The 15,544-nt window shown below is 45.8% G+C and overlaps 1 protein-coding gene across 1 annotated transcript in view; it reads left to right on the forward strand.

Moving 5' to 3' along the window:
- LOC142313350 (interferon-induced protein with tetratricopeptide repeats 5-like) overlaps positions 1-13,915 on the forward strand; it is a 34,091-nt gene extending 20,176 nt beyond the window's left edge. The window contains exon 2 of the mRNA XM_075352361.1: positions 11,792-13,915. Coding sequence (XP_075208476.1) covers positions 11,792-13,238 — 1,447 coding nt within the window. The 3' untranslated portion in view covers positions 13,239-13,915. The remainder of the gene's footprint in view (positions 1-11,791) is intronic.
- The last annotated feature ends 1,629 nt before the right edge of the window (positions 13,916-15,544 follow it).

A 15,544-nucleotide genomic window follows, 5' to 3' on the forward strand; every position in this document is an offset into this window, starting at 1 on the left:
TGGCCACGTATTTTCCCTACAGGTGCTCACAGAAGGGCTGCACATGGCCTGGAATCTGGAGGAGGCCGCGGTAAAAGGACAGCGTCCCCGCCAAAGCCTGGAAGCGGCAGCGTGCGGTGATACCACGCTGGGATTGGGCAGCTGAGAGGGAGGGTGCCCCCGTCGAAGCCACATTAGGACTGGGTGCTACAGTATACCAGGTAGTAGGTTAGTAGGTTTTACCTCTCACCTCCTTCACCACAAGGATGGCTTTTAGCTCATAAATGTCCTCATCACTGACCGGAGGAGGTGAGGTACCAGGATCCCGGTGAAACCGACTTAGGACAACAGGCTTGAGGAGGGATAGGGGGAAGGAGTTGGGGATAGGTTGCAACTGATACGTCATTGTTCCACTGGAGCACCTCGAAGGGACCAATGAAGCGGGGACTCAATTTGTATGAAGGCATCTTCAGGAGGACGTATCTGGACGAGAGCCATACCTTGTCTCCGGGCTGGAAGGAGGGACCATCTAGGCGTCTCTTGTCTGCGTGTCTCTTCATACAGCTGGAGGAGTGCTCCAGAGCAAACTTGATCTCTGCCGAGATGTCGGAAAAGGGCTTCACGAGGGTATTGGCTTGGCTGCTGGATTGCCAGTGGCACACACCACAGGACATGGAACTTTGGGTTGCTGCCTATAAACCAACTGGAATGGAGACTTGGCGGAGGACTCTCTCACATGATTGTTGTAGGAGAATTTTGCCCAGGGGAGAAGCTTGACCCAGTCGCTGTGGTATTCATTGACAAAATGGCGAAGGTAGTTTGTCAGGACCTGGTTAACACTGTCTACTTGGCCATTGGACTGCGGATGGTAGGCTGATGAAAAGTCAGAAGCGACATCCAGCATCTTGCAGACAGCTCTCCAGAACCACGCCGTGAACTGGATCCCACTGTCAGACACGATGTGGAGAGGCACACTGTGTAACCGGAAGATGCGCTTGATGAGCTGCTCAGTGACAACTTGACCAGACGATAACCTAGTGAGTGGCGTAAAGTGGGCCATTTTGGAAAACCTGTCCACCATGATCCAGATGCATCCAGAGGACCTTGCAAGGTCCGTGATGAAGTCCATAACGATGTGTTGCCATAGAGCAGATGGTACCTGTAAAGGAAGCAGAGGACTCGCAGGAAGTGTCTTCGGAGTCTTATTCCGAGCACAGGAAGAACAGGATGAGACAAACTCCAGAATGTCCTGATGCAGTTAGGCCACCAGTAATGCCGAGAGATCAGCTGTAGAGACTTCCTTTGACCGACATGACCCGCCAGTCTGGAGGAGTGTCCCCACCGGAGGAGTCATTCCCTATCTGCCTCTGCGATCAACATCTTACTGGGGGGAATTTGGTGCACATCGACTGGGGCCACCATCAGCTTCAAGGGTTCTATGATGTGCTGGGGCTCCTCCTCCTGGTCCACCGTCAGGAACGACCAAGACAGCGTATCGGTATTGACGTTCTTCTGAGCTGGACGGAAGTGCAGGACACAGTTGAAGTGCGCAAAAAACATCGACCACCGGGCCTGTCATGAGTTCAACATCTGAGCCGACTGGATATAGGACAGGTTCTTGTAATCGGTGTAGATGATGACAGGATGCACCGACCCTTTCAGTAGGTATCACCATTCCTCCTCCAGGGTTAACTTAATTGCCAGCAACTCTCGGTCTCCAATAGAGTAGTTATGAACTGCTGGAGAGAAGGCCCTGGAAAAAAAGCCACAGGTTATTGTCTTACCCTCGGTTGTCTTCTGAGTAAGAACTGCACCAGCACCGGAGGAAGAGGCATCCACTTCCAGGATAAGTTGCGTGCTGGTGTCGGGTCTGTGCAGTGCTGAAGCAGAAGCAAAGGCCCGTTTGAGCAACAGGAAGGTGTCTTCTGCCTCTGAGGTCCATCTCTTTGGGTTCTCCCCTTTGTGGGGCAGAGTTGAGATGGGGCGAACCAGAGATGAAAAATGCAGGAAGAATTGCCTGTAATAATTGGCAAACACCAGGAACCACTGGATAGCCTTCAGCCCATCCGGGTGGGGCCACTTAAATATGGCCGAAACCTTATCCGGATCCATATTCAGGCTGATATCAGAGACTATGTAGCCTAAGAAAGGCAACGAGGTTTGCTTAAACAGGAACTTCTCGAGTTTGGCACAGAGGCAGTTCTTCCTCAACCTCTGAAGGACCAGCCGAACATGCCTCTGGTGAGTGGGCAGATCTGCAGAAAAGATGAGGATGTTGTCCAGGTACACTACTACACAGGTGTAGAGAAGGTCTCGGAATACATCGTTCACAAATTCCTGGAACACGCCAGAGGCATTACTAAGCCCGAAGCACAGCACCCGATATTTGTAATGTCCATCACGAGTGTTGAAAGCCGTCTTCCATTCATAACCTAACCGGATCCGGACCAGATTCTACGCTCCCTGGAGCTCGAGCTTAGAGTAGATCTTGAAACCTCAAAGATGGTCAAACAGTTCAGGAATAAGGGGAAGATGGTATTTATTCTTTACCGTGATCTTATTCAACCCTCAGTAGTCAATACAAGGCTGCAGAGACCTGTCCTGTTTCTTGACAAAGAAGAAGTTCACTCTGGAGGGAGAAGAGGACTTTTGGATGAAGCCTCGGTCCAGGTTCTCCTTTGTCCGTATTTGAACATGGTTTGGGTCTCTGCCTGTGACAGGGCATAGATTCGCCCACAAGGAGAAGTCGACCCAGGGAGAAGGTCGATGGAACAGTCATAGAGCCTATATTATGTGGTGCCAACGTCTCAACCTCCTTTTTATCAAAGACATTGGCATAGGCCTAGTAGGCGGAAGACAGACCCAAAAGATTAGCTGGTGTGACTTGCGGGTGAAAGGTACACTTATCGTGGCAGCGCACTCCCCATCAAAGTATATTTCCTGAGTCCCAGTCCAATACCGGCTTGGGCGACCGAAGCCTTGGTAACCCTAAGCCATGCCAGGAAGCATGTGGACGGCGATCTTCTCAGAGTGCAATGACCACACTCACATCTCAAGGACCTCAATGATGAATCGGATTGGCTCAGACAGAGACCTCCCATCCACAAAGGAGATAGAGATTGGTAAGGCCAGGAATCTGATGTTGCTCCATCACAGACTGTTGGATAAAGTTCCCGGCCGGAGCCTGTGTCCAGGAACACATGCTTTGTAAACTGGGTGGAACCGCAGGACAGGGATACAGGGACATAAAGAAAAGAAGAGGACTTGGTGTGACCTAGGGTGGCCTCTCCAATGGACCCTAGGCTCGGCAGTTTTCCAACTTCACTGGACAGTCCCGAATCTGGTGCTTGACACTTCCGCAATAGAAGCATTCTCCTGCCACTCACCGAGTTTCCCGATGCAGTCTGGATTCTTCAACGCAGTCCACCTCCATGAGCTCTTCTGGGATGGTGGGATGAGGCAACAAGGGTCGCTGGAAGGTTGGTGCCAGACGCGTGGTTCATCTCTCACGCTCCTGGAATCATAACTTTAACACAGTTTGCCAGGGAGATCAGGTCTTTCAGGGTGGAAGGTACATCCCAACCAGCCAGTTCGTCCTTGATTCTTCCAGACAATCCTTCCCATCCAAGTTTGGAGGACAGGGTGCAGAATTCGACGGCGTATTGTCCCACCTCACAGAAAGGCTTCGCGTGGCCTTGAAGCAGGAGGAGGCCACAGCACACCCCGGGGCAGGAGAGGAGTGAGTGGAGCCACCGGGCTAGTGAGAGAGAAGGTGCCTCCGCTGGAGCACGGGAGCATACAAGGATACAGCGCTGGTATCAAGCAGGTGAGAGGGAGGGCGCCCCCGCCGGAGCCTGGGAGCGGGGGCATACAGGGATGACGTGCTGGGACTGTTCTCCCTGCTGAAAGCACTTGCTTCTCCGCAAGCATATATTGACATGCTGCAGCTCAAGAAGCCGTGCCACATGTCAGTTTATGATGCAGAAAAAAGAAGCACAGCAGGCATGGGATTTCTATAAATCCCATCTACTGTGCTTATACTATACAATGTAGTATTTTGGACACAGGCATAACACGTGGTGTCAAATGCTGTGGACACTGTTCATGGGTACGTATTCAAAGTTCAATCTAAAACACTTTAGGTTCACAGCAACAAAGTCTCTCATGCTGGGAATGATGGCTTCTATACTTGTTTCACTACAAAGCACTTCATTGACCTTAGGTTTAACTCCTCTCTGACTACCTAATTGTCCCTTGGTTCTAGAGGCTCGCCCAGAGATACAGTGACTATGCCGGTGGACATCATCCAGTTTCTCCTGTCCAAGCCCCAATAATTCTTGTCAATATGGACAGGAGGGGGATAGAGAGTTGCCCACAGTCATGGAGAAGGGACTTACATTCACTGATACCTCCAAAGGTGTCGAATGTAATGATGAGCTACTGGGATGGGCCATTATGTTGACACAACACACGCACTTCTCCTCTGTTCCCTATGGCCACAGCCTCTCAGATATTATAAGACCATACTCCTCCACGAGGATACGGCCTTCGACCGAAGTGCACTGTCTATATAGCTCGTCTAACGTCTAATACCATGGTGGATAGTTTAACCAGGCCTATGCAAAATGTTCTCCAGTAGACCTTTCTGTGGTATGGATCACCTGTTCCTGCCACAAACCAACTTCTGGCACCACCCGTTCTTGTGTCTAGCAGCTCCTCTAGGATTCATGCTGTTTCACTTTCTGTCAGGGCCGCCACTAGGAATTTCAGGGCCCTATACTGGCAAAATTATGGGGCCCCCTTGAGACTTCGCCCAGCCTCCACCCCGCAAACTTTCCACAGTCTGCCACTACTCTTGGAAAAACATTATATATATCTAAAGCTGAAAAGCTGAATGTGTGTGTGTGTGTGTGTGTGTGTGTATGTGTGTATGTGTGTATGTGTGTATGTGTATGTATGTCCAGTATTGGCATCCGCACCGTCGCAGCTACAGCCACAAGATTTTGCACACTCACACTTCTGGACCCCGAGAGTGTCATAGGCTATGTTTTGAGGGGAAATTTTAACCCCGCTCTTTACAGTTATTCACCAAAAAACCTGCCTCCATTAAAGCGAATGGAGCTGGTAGCCACAGTGCAGCCAGAACTTCAGAAGAATGCGCGGCCATGCCATTATATGGAATGTTGGCGTGTCACAAGGCAGCCAGGGAAAGAGACAGACACAGACAGGGAAAGAGGCAGACACAGACAGGCTAAGAAACAGACATAGACAGGGTAAGAGACAGACACAAAGAGACAGACACAGACAAAGAGACAGACTGACAGGGAAAGAGACAGACAGGGAAAGAGAGGGAAAGAGACAGACAGTGAAAGAGACAGACAGGGAAAGAGAGGGAAAGAGACAGGCAGGGAAAGTGACAGAGATAGATAGACAGACAGGGAAATAGACAGAGACAGTCACAGACAGACAGGGAAAGAGACAGACAGACAAAGAGATAGAGAGAGAGACAGAGAGATATATACAGAGGGGGAGACAGACAGAGAATGGGAAAGATACAGAGAGACAGTTACTATCCCGGGCAGCACTGGGTGCTATGTTGTGAGGCGAAATTTTAACTCAGCGCGTTCCAATTTACCAATCAATTTTGCCCCTATCTACATAATGGCGAAAAAGTGAAACGAAAAATGTTGGGGGCAAATTGACAGCTGCCAGATGTGAACAAGGGGGACTTAAAGAATGAGAGAGATGGCGACAAAGAGTATATACCATACAGTTGCTAAGGTGGGACCCCGACATGGGATACTCACCACACTCGGGGATATGAACACACACACAAAATGCGCCACACACTACCACGTACTTGAACACATATACCACCCTCAGCACACATTTCACCACACATACACCAACCTCGCCACATAATCGCCCTAAAACACACACGTCTGGTATTATCCTTCAAAAATAAAAATCTGATTAATAAGCAGCCAAACTACAAGAACAACTAATGTATCATATAGGAAATACGGCAGCTGTCAGTCACATGACCTGTCTATTACGTGTATGTGTGAGCTAATATGTACTGTCAGGGGGGAGGGCTTTCTGTTGCCTGGAGATTTATAAGGCTGCCAATAGCAACCAATCACAGCTTAGCTTCTATTTTGCTACAGTTAATTAATCTGAGCTCTGATTGGTTAATATAGGCAACAATTTAATAATTACATTTCTATCTATTTGTTTTGTGTTTTTTGTGTGCAGAATACATTTTTGTTAATACATTCTATTTTGTTAACAGCAGTTATTAACCCGGGCGAAGCCGGGTAGTACAGCTAGTCTAATATATAAAGGTGTGTGTGTGTGTGTGTGTGTGTGTGTGTGTCCGGGATTGGCATCCGCACTGTCGCAGCTACAGCCACAAAATTTTGCACACTCACACTTCTGAACCCCAAGAGTGTCATAGGCTATGTTGTGAGGCGAAATTTTAACCCCGCGCGTTCCAATTTACCAATCAATTTTGACCCTATCTACATAATGGGGAAAAAGTGAAACGAAAAGTGTATCCGCACCGTCGCATTTACAATCACGAAATTTTGCACAGACACCTCATGTGACTCAGGGAACGTCGTAGACTATGTTTTGACAGGAAAATTTAACCCCGCGCTTTACAGTTACTCTCCAAAAAACATGGCTCCATTAAAGTAAATGGAGCCTGGAACTACAGGTTATTAGTAGGAGCTGTGACTGGCTGCTATAGGAACAAATACATTCATAGTAGAAGAAGCTTATATGTGAGGTAATAAGATGTCGGTGGGGAGACGGATAGACAGAGACAGACAAAGAGACAGAGAGACAGACAGAGAGACAGAGACAAACGGTGAAAGAGACAGACAGAGACAAACGGTGAAAGAGACAGACAGAGACAGACGGGGAAAGAGACAGAGACAGACCTGGAAAGAGACAGACCTGGAAAGAGACAGACCTGGAAAGAGACAGACCTGGAAAGACACAGACCTGGAAAGAGACAGACCTGGAAAGAGACAGACGGAGCACATAAATTGGCCAATTTAGTTAAATCTGTGTGGAATATCTGGGGTGTTGAAATACATGTTGTGAAATGCTTCTATTAGCTTAGTTTTTGCCTTTTAATAATTACACTTCTATCTATTTGTTTTGTGGTTTTTGTGTGCAGAATTAATTTTTGTTAATACATTCTATTTTGTTAACAACAGTTATTAACCCGGGCGAAGCCGGGTAGTACAGCTAGTATATATATTATATATATATTTAATATATACTCACCCTCTCCGGCTCCCAAGTCGCGCGGTGTCCTCTCTGAGCCACGATGCATTTCAGCTGGATATGCGCCCTCCAACGCACATCCAGCTGAAGCAAGGCGGGGACCAGGGTCGGTGGGCCCCTCCAACAGCCCCGGCGATCGTTCCTCACCTGTCTTCGGCTAAGGCCCGTTTCACACGTCAGTGAAAAACACTGATGTTTTTCACTGGCGTGTAAAACACGCACATGTCCCTGCGTGTGCCGTGAATCACGGCACACGTGGGTTGTCTAAGTGCAATCCTGGCTCCGTTCTCCATGGCCCGTGATTGCACTTAGTAATCAACTCACCTGCGCCCACTCCCGCTCTCCATGGTGCTGATCGCTCCCGCGGTGCAGCATCCGGCCGGCGCTGACCCCCACAGCAGCTGCTTCCGGGTCGGCTGTGTCGCGCATCATGAATATGCGCGACAATAATGAGCTGGCTCAGAAGCAGCAAGCTGCACGGGCTGCAGAGGACATCGCTGGACGCCGGGTGAGTTAAAATGTTTTTTATTTTAAAAGCACATTTTTTTCTGGCACGTGTTTCACGGACCACACCACTGCGTGGTCCGTGGGACATCAGTGATGCCAGAAAAAAATGGACATGTCTCCGTGCGGCAATCACGCACACGCGGGTACGCCGCACGGAGACACGTGCAGTGAAAAATCACTGACGTGTGAGCAGACCCATTCATTATAATGGGTCTGCTTATGTCAGTGATTCTTGTACGTTTAAAAAAAAGCACAAACGTACCAGAATCACTAACGTGTGAAAGAGGCCTAACAGAGCGAATACCTGTCTCCGCCGGTTGCCGAGTCCTCGCCACCTCCACGGCTCTGCTTTTCTGCAGCAGTGTGATGACCTCATCATACTGCTGCACGCTAAGCCCTGCTCTGCCCCTGCCTCCAGCACAGGAGCGGACACTGAAAGCTGTGAAAGAAATTGTGCCTGGGCCTCCCTTTTTTATGGTGACAAAGCTGCAGATTTATATGTATATACATATATATTACATAGTGCCCTCTTTTGTTATGTACAGCACCATTCCTTACATATTGGATTCTCTTGTCATTTTTGTTATTTATAGAGCTCTGTCTTTATTTCATAGCGTCCTTTCTTGTTAGATATGAAATGACATGACTGCTGATGGAACATGGTAAAACTTCTTTTCTGATGGACTGGTCTTCTGGTCAGATGCTGCTCCATCAGCAGTCATTTTATATCTAACAAGAGAGGATTATATAATAAAGAGAGGGAGCTGTGAATAACACAAATAACGAGAAAATGCTATATAGGAGATGGTGCTATACAGAAAAAGAGAGGACACTATATAATAAAGGACAGCACCATACATAACTAGCGAGGATGCTAATAAGGGACAGTATTATACATAATAAAAGGAGAAACGATATACTTAAGGACGGCGCTTTACATAGTGAGTACACTAAATAATGAGGTTGCATCCTGCATTCATGTGCAATGTCAGTGTGCTGCCTGACTTTTTTTTTCTCGAACAGCGCACTGACCCATGGAGTTTGTCCTATTCCTCATGATCAGATCAGAACAGCACATGCTCCGAGTCTCGCAGATATCATTCTCAGAGCTGTGATTTTCACAGATACGTGAATGGATTTATGAAACTCTAGGGGTCTGTGTGCCATCTGATAAAAAAAAAGTCTGGCAACACACGGAAATGTCCCACAAATGTGATAATGTGGCCTAGCGGATTTATCAAATAACAGCAATAATCCAAGTTATACAGTACAGAATAAATGTTTTCAGAAAGTTACTTACCGCTGACGTCTCATCTGGCAAGTTATTTTCTGTTGTCTCTTCTCCATCTGGTCAGACCTTCATGTCGCCATCTTACAGCCACTACTCTTCTTGTCACATTGATTACCGCAGCCCTGAAAATAAAAAGGTCACATATATTGTATACATACATTTACCCCACCCTGTGCCCCTGAATATAAATATGTACCAGACTATACATTATACAATGAGCCACACACCATTCAGAATATAAGGTGATAAATAAGCCGCACTGTGCCCCCCATTAGCTATAATCTGTCGCCTAATAAATATAAACTAATCAGTCTCTGTGACACTCCCCCAATTAATTTGAAGGCTATATGCACACATTGCGATTTTGTTGCGGAAAATACGCAGCGTTTTACAGTTGCAAGCAAAACGCATATTTTATGCAGTGTTCTTCCTGCCAACACATTAGCACTTGTAGCACAATTTTATGCTGCAAATACTGAATGTGTGCACAAAGCCTTAAGGCCGCTTTACACGCTGCGATCTCACTAGCGAGATCACTAGCGAGCGTACCCGCCCCCATTGGTTGTGCGTCACGGGCAAATCGCTGCCCGTGGCACACAACATCGCTAGGACCCGTCACACTATTTGCCTGCCTAGCGACGTCGCTGTGGCCAGCGAACCGCCTCCTTTTTAAGGGTGTGGTTCGTTCGGCGCCACAGCGACATCAATAAGCAGCCGTCCAATAGAAGCGGAGGGGCGGAGATGAGCGGGACGACCATCCCGCCCACCTTCTTCCTTCCTCATTGCGGGCGGCCGCAGGTAAGGTGAGGTTCCTAGCTCCTGCGGTGTCACACATAGCGATGTGTGCTGCCGCAGGAATGATGAACAACATCGTACCTGCAGCAGCAACGATAATCGGGAATAGAGCACCGTGTTAACGAGCAACGATTTTTGCTCGTTAGCGGTCGCTCGTTCATTTCACACGCAACGACGTCGCTAACGAGGCCGGATGTGCGTCACGAATTCCGTGACCCCAACGACATCGCGTTAGCGAGGTCACTGCGTGTAAAGCGGCCTTTAGTCCCTGTCATGTGACCTCCCTCCACAATTTATTATACGTCCATAATAGCTTCACAATGAATTGTGGGGGGGACAAGACACAACCAGGGCTATATAATGAATTTTAGTTTGGGTAGGAGGTTATCAGGGCCATATAAAAAATTTTGCAGCAATCTATGAGGAACTTAGCATCCTCACCCACCATCCAACTCATTTTAAAGGAATCCTGCTGTCAGGTCCTCTATGCCCTCCAGCAGCATTCACGTCTGTATGTTAAAATTCCCTGCCTTACCAGCCCTGTGTAATGGAAAGAAGGCCGACTAGTCTGGGGAAACAACTAGTATATATATACACACAGTATATAATATATTATATATATTAATATATCATATATATATATATATATATATATATATATATAAAAAAAAAATAGATAGATATATATAGATAGATATATATATATATATATCTATATATATAAAATATGTATATATGTGTGTGTGTGTGTGTGTGTGTGTGTGTATATGTGTGAATGCTGCTGGAGGTCCCTCAATCCCCTCTACTAATCCCAATCCTCCACCTCCTTATTATCCCCTCCTCAGTCTATTTATAAAAAAAAAACAAAGAGAAAAAAACAAAAAAAGAACGAAATTAACCCTTACCTCTCCAGTACCGGCTGTATGAACTGCGCTGCGCCGTCTCTTCACCTCCCAGCTCCCGGGTACTTTTCAAATGACACAGGCGCGCAGCGTGATGACATCATCAAGGAGTGCGCGCCTGTGTCACACAGAAAAGTGCAGGGCACGGAGCAGAGGAAGGACTCCTGAGTTCCGCTCTCTACACTGTACAGGCCCGCTGCATTCGATGAGGCCAATCTGGCCAGGAGCCCCCAGAGCTTTGAGCAGCTACAGGTCAGATTGCCCTCATTCCTGACAGGTCAGGAAAAGTCCCCCTGAAAGTCGGGGCCCAGTGCAGCTGCATAAGCGGTCTCTCCAGCACATGTAGCTAATTTGCATGCAATGCAAATTAGCCACGTGTATAGTGGCAAAAGCAGCACTGCCGGGCCCCTCTGCTGTGACTGTGACTGGGGCCCGGTGAACAGGGGGGAGGGCCCGGCTGGCCCGGGGCCTAATAAAGCTAAGTAATTGTCCCTGGCTCGGCCGGGCCCCCCCCTCTTTACCGGGCCCAGTACACCAGGCACAGTAGTAATGCCCTGATGGCGGCCCTGCTTTCTGTAGACTACTTTTTAGGATAACTCGCACCTATTAACTGCAGTTCAAGGTATGGAGCAACCTGCATGTCTGATGTATTCACTAATCAGTCCCTAAGTAACTATCTAAACTGGATTCAATCTGTTCTGCAACTGACTGTTCCCTAAGTGGGTTGATCTTACACTTAATTACTGCTTATTCTTACTGTTGATAGAGGCCCCATCCAAACAAGCTGTGTTTTTGTCAGGACAAAAACTTTAGGGTACATATAGGTTTTAATTAGCTTTAATTTTATTTTTTTGGTGAGGTGAGATGACTAAAATATTTTTTTCTTTAATCAACATAGCCATCTGACCAGGCACACTTTGACCCTTCCCTCCCCGCTGGAAACTACATTTGTTTGCATATAAATGATATCTCTCTTTAATAAATTACTAATACCAATCCAATCTCCTATTTTCTATCACAGTGGGTTATCGAAGGAGGAATTAAAGCTGCGTTTACTACAACTTAAATGTCATTTTACTTGGAAACTTCTCATAAAGGACAAAGACCCAGATGAACTAGAGGATAGATTGCATTACCAATTGGAATTTCTTGTCACCAAGAACAAATACATGGTGTACAATTTGCTTGCCTATGTGATACATCTGAGAAAAGATTACACAAAAGCTATTGCCAATTTAAAGAAAGCAGAAGAAATGATAGAAGAGAACAATCCGGATGGGACTGATCAAAAATATTTGGTGACATATGGAAATTATGCATGGATATACTACCACATGAAACAGTATGAAGATTCTCAGAAATATGTAGATAAAGTGGAGCAGATTTATAAAGACCTGAAAGGTCCACAGGATATAGCAGAAATCTATGGGGAGAAAGGCTGGTCACTGCTAAAATGTGGTGGACAATATTATGAAGAAGCAAAACAATGTTTTCAGAAGGCTTTAGAGCTAGAGCCAGAAGATCCTGAGTGGATCACGGGATATGCAACAGTGGTCTATAGACTGGAGGGTTTCAGTGTGAGAACATGCACTGCTCCAGATTGCAAATCACCAGAGTTATTGAGAAATGCAATAGAGAAGAATCCAAAAGATCCTGTGGTGAAGGCACTTCTTGCATTAAAGCTGCAAGACCTTAAAAGAACTGGTGAAGGAAAAAAGTATATAGAAGAAGCCTTAGAACAAGCCCCAAGCCTTCCATATTTACTCCGTTATGTTGCAAAGTTTTACAGAAGAGCTGGGATGCTGGAAGATTCCTTGCATGCCCTAAAATCTGCATTAGATCTCATCCCAACTTCTGGATTTCTGCATCACCAAACTGGATTATGTTACAAAAGAAAGTACTTAAATATCAAAAAGTCGCTTGGAAATGGGAACTATTATGGCAGACAAGTGCACTCGGAGGAATCAGATGACCTCCTCCAAAATGCCCTCTTTCATTTTGAGAAGACGGTGGAGCACAAGAAAACATTTGTGTATGCCCATGTAGATTTAGCAAATATGTATAGTGAAGCAAAGAAGTATCAAAAAGCCGAAGAGAGCTTTCAAGTTGTTATGTCACTTCCCGATCTTATAGATGAGGAGAAGCAGCAGATCTATTACAATTATGGGCGGTTTAAAGAATATTGTGCAAGGTCTGAATCAGAAGCCATCGACTACTATAAAAAGAGTTTGCAGATCACTGTGCCCAATCAAGAGAGAGAATGGAGTGAAAAGGCCCTAAGAAGGATTTCTATGAAGAAGATTAAGAACGATATTCATGATGCTGAGGGTTACGCTTTGCTTGGCTTTGTCCATAAGACTAATGGGGAAAGAAATGATGCAATTGATTGCTATGAAAAAGCCTTGAAATACGACTGTTACAATGAGGAATATGTGAGTGAGCTGTGTGAGCTGAAACTGATGATATGAAGAACAAGTGAACTAGAATGGAGATCTTGGATGATTAAACTTACCTTTTGTTTCCCTTTATCAATATATAAATCTTCTAGTAATTTATCTACTAATAAGTAAATACTAAACCTGCATGGGGGAAATTAGGGGGATGCGGCTGCAGTGTCTCATTCAATGTTCCTGTAAAACATATAAAGGAACGAAAGAGGGGTTTAAATTATTTAGGACCCACATGGCTGAGCTTCATCTAATTTTTTTAGCTGCTTTTGGAATTATATTTACTTCTATATTTGTTTAGTTTGTTCATTATATAGCAGATAAATCCATTAAGTTGTCAAATAATAGTTAAACTTTTGAAAAACATGTATCCTTATATTTCACACAACGTTGACATTTGCATTGGACTCCACTTTATATAAGGAAACACAAACAGAAAAAAAAAATATATAAGCAAACTGGTAACAGTCAACTTTACTACATTATTAGTGCATAATTAATATATAATGAGAGCACTTTAACACTGTGATTTGCAGAAATGCATAATTTATATGTATATGTTTAAAATAGAGGATGCTGAACTGATGTGTAAAACCCTGGTGGAATGGCCATGTTTGTAGTCCTCTGATTCAATTTTGTATTAAACTCTTTAAAACTAATACTATTGATTTATGAAAATAAAGTTATATGTAAATATATATTGAAGGGTCTCTCTGGTCAGGATATATTGATGACTTTCCATAAAATAGGTTATCAATATTACATTGGTGAGCATCTGACACTACCGATCAGTTCTTACTAGCTCCAGTGGCGACTGGATGTAAACACATTGGAAGGAATCATACTGTAGAGTTTTTGCACACCTAGTGGCCTTCTTTAGGTCCCAGCTTCCATATCAACCCATTAGAAAGTCACTATGAATTGCAACATCTAAGATATCAAACTGCCAATGTAAAAGATTTTTTTCAATTATGGTAGTAGCAAGCAGGTATCAGCTGCATAACACAGCTGGCACCCAACATGCATGTACCGTGTTTCTCCGAAAATAAGACCTCCCGCGAAAATAAGACCTTGCAGGAGTTTTCAGGAAGGCTTAAATATAAGGCTACTTTCACACATCCGTTTTTTTTTTTGCCGCCGGTTTAGTTTTTTCCAGCATTGACTTGCATTGGCGCCGCATTGTGCCGCACGGGCTTGCGTTCCGTCCGTTTTTTGCCGCATTCGGCAGATTTAGCCAATGCGGCGGCCGGATGGAACGTTCCCTGGCACGTTTTTGCTCCGGCAAAAATACCGCTTCGCGCCGCATCTGGCCGCTGTGGCGCATTTTCAATGCATGCCTATGGATGCCAGATGCGGCAAAAACCGCATCCGGCCGCCGTATGCGGTTTCTACCACTGCACATGCTCAGTAGCGTGCCGCAACAGGAAAAAATGGACGGGCCGCATGTAAAAACGTATGCAAAAGCTGCGGTGTTTTCGCCGCATCCGTTGTATAGGTTTCACAGCCGGATTGAGCCGCAGTACTCAAACCGGATGTGTAAAAGTAGCCTAAGACATCCCCCGAAAATAAGACCTAGCCGCGGTTAATAATGAAGTGTCTGTGCAGCAATAAAAAAGTAAAGACACTGCAGGACACTTCATTATAGACAGCGGGCACCCCCAAAGGACAGAAGAAAGAAGATTAAAGACCCCGAAGTCATACTCACCAGACGCCGACCCTAATAAATTCCAGCACGCCTGATATGGAAAACCCCTGAGGACAAACGGCCTCTCCCCTACTAGATCAGCACTCAGATGTTACTGGGATCCAAAAACACTAATATAAATGAGGGACTGAATTAATATCAAGCATGACAAAACACATTGCAGAATCATGGAGCTAAATATACAGACACTCCCAGCAGGGAATCATCCAATTCTACCAAGAACTCCACACAGACAAAATAGGAATCAAGCATAGTATCAAAGCAGAAAAAACAACAAGAAAGTGGAATGAATAAGCAGAAGCACAAGACCAGTTAGCTGAGAGGAGTTCTGGTAGTGAGCAGGGCTGGTTTTAAAATGTCCTTAACACACAGGATATCCATTGAGCACCGGCAAGTAACAGGAGGAAACTGCTCAGTTATATAGTCCAATCTGAAATGCCTGATTGCCAGTCCTCCACAGGTGTGTGGCGTTCATTCCACAAATCAACTGCACCACCAGCACTGACCACAAGAGGGAGCCACAAACTGGAAAACGTGTTCACAACACTGATGCATGCGAGTGTCAGCCAGATACAGGGGAGCACAGCTGCTGGGAGATCACAGGGAGGGATGATGTGGAATC

The sequence above is a fragment of the Anomaloglossus baeobatrachus genome, chromosome 5 (genome assembly GCF_048569485.1).
Source record: "Anomaloglossus baeobatrachus isolate aAnoBae1 chromosome 5, aAnoBae1.hap1, whole genome shotgun sequence".
NCBI classification, from domain to species: Eukaryota; Metazoa; Chordata; class Amphibia; order Anura; family Aromobatidae; genus Anomaloglossus; species Anomaloglossus baeobatrachus.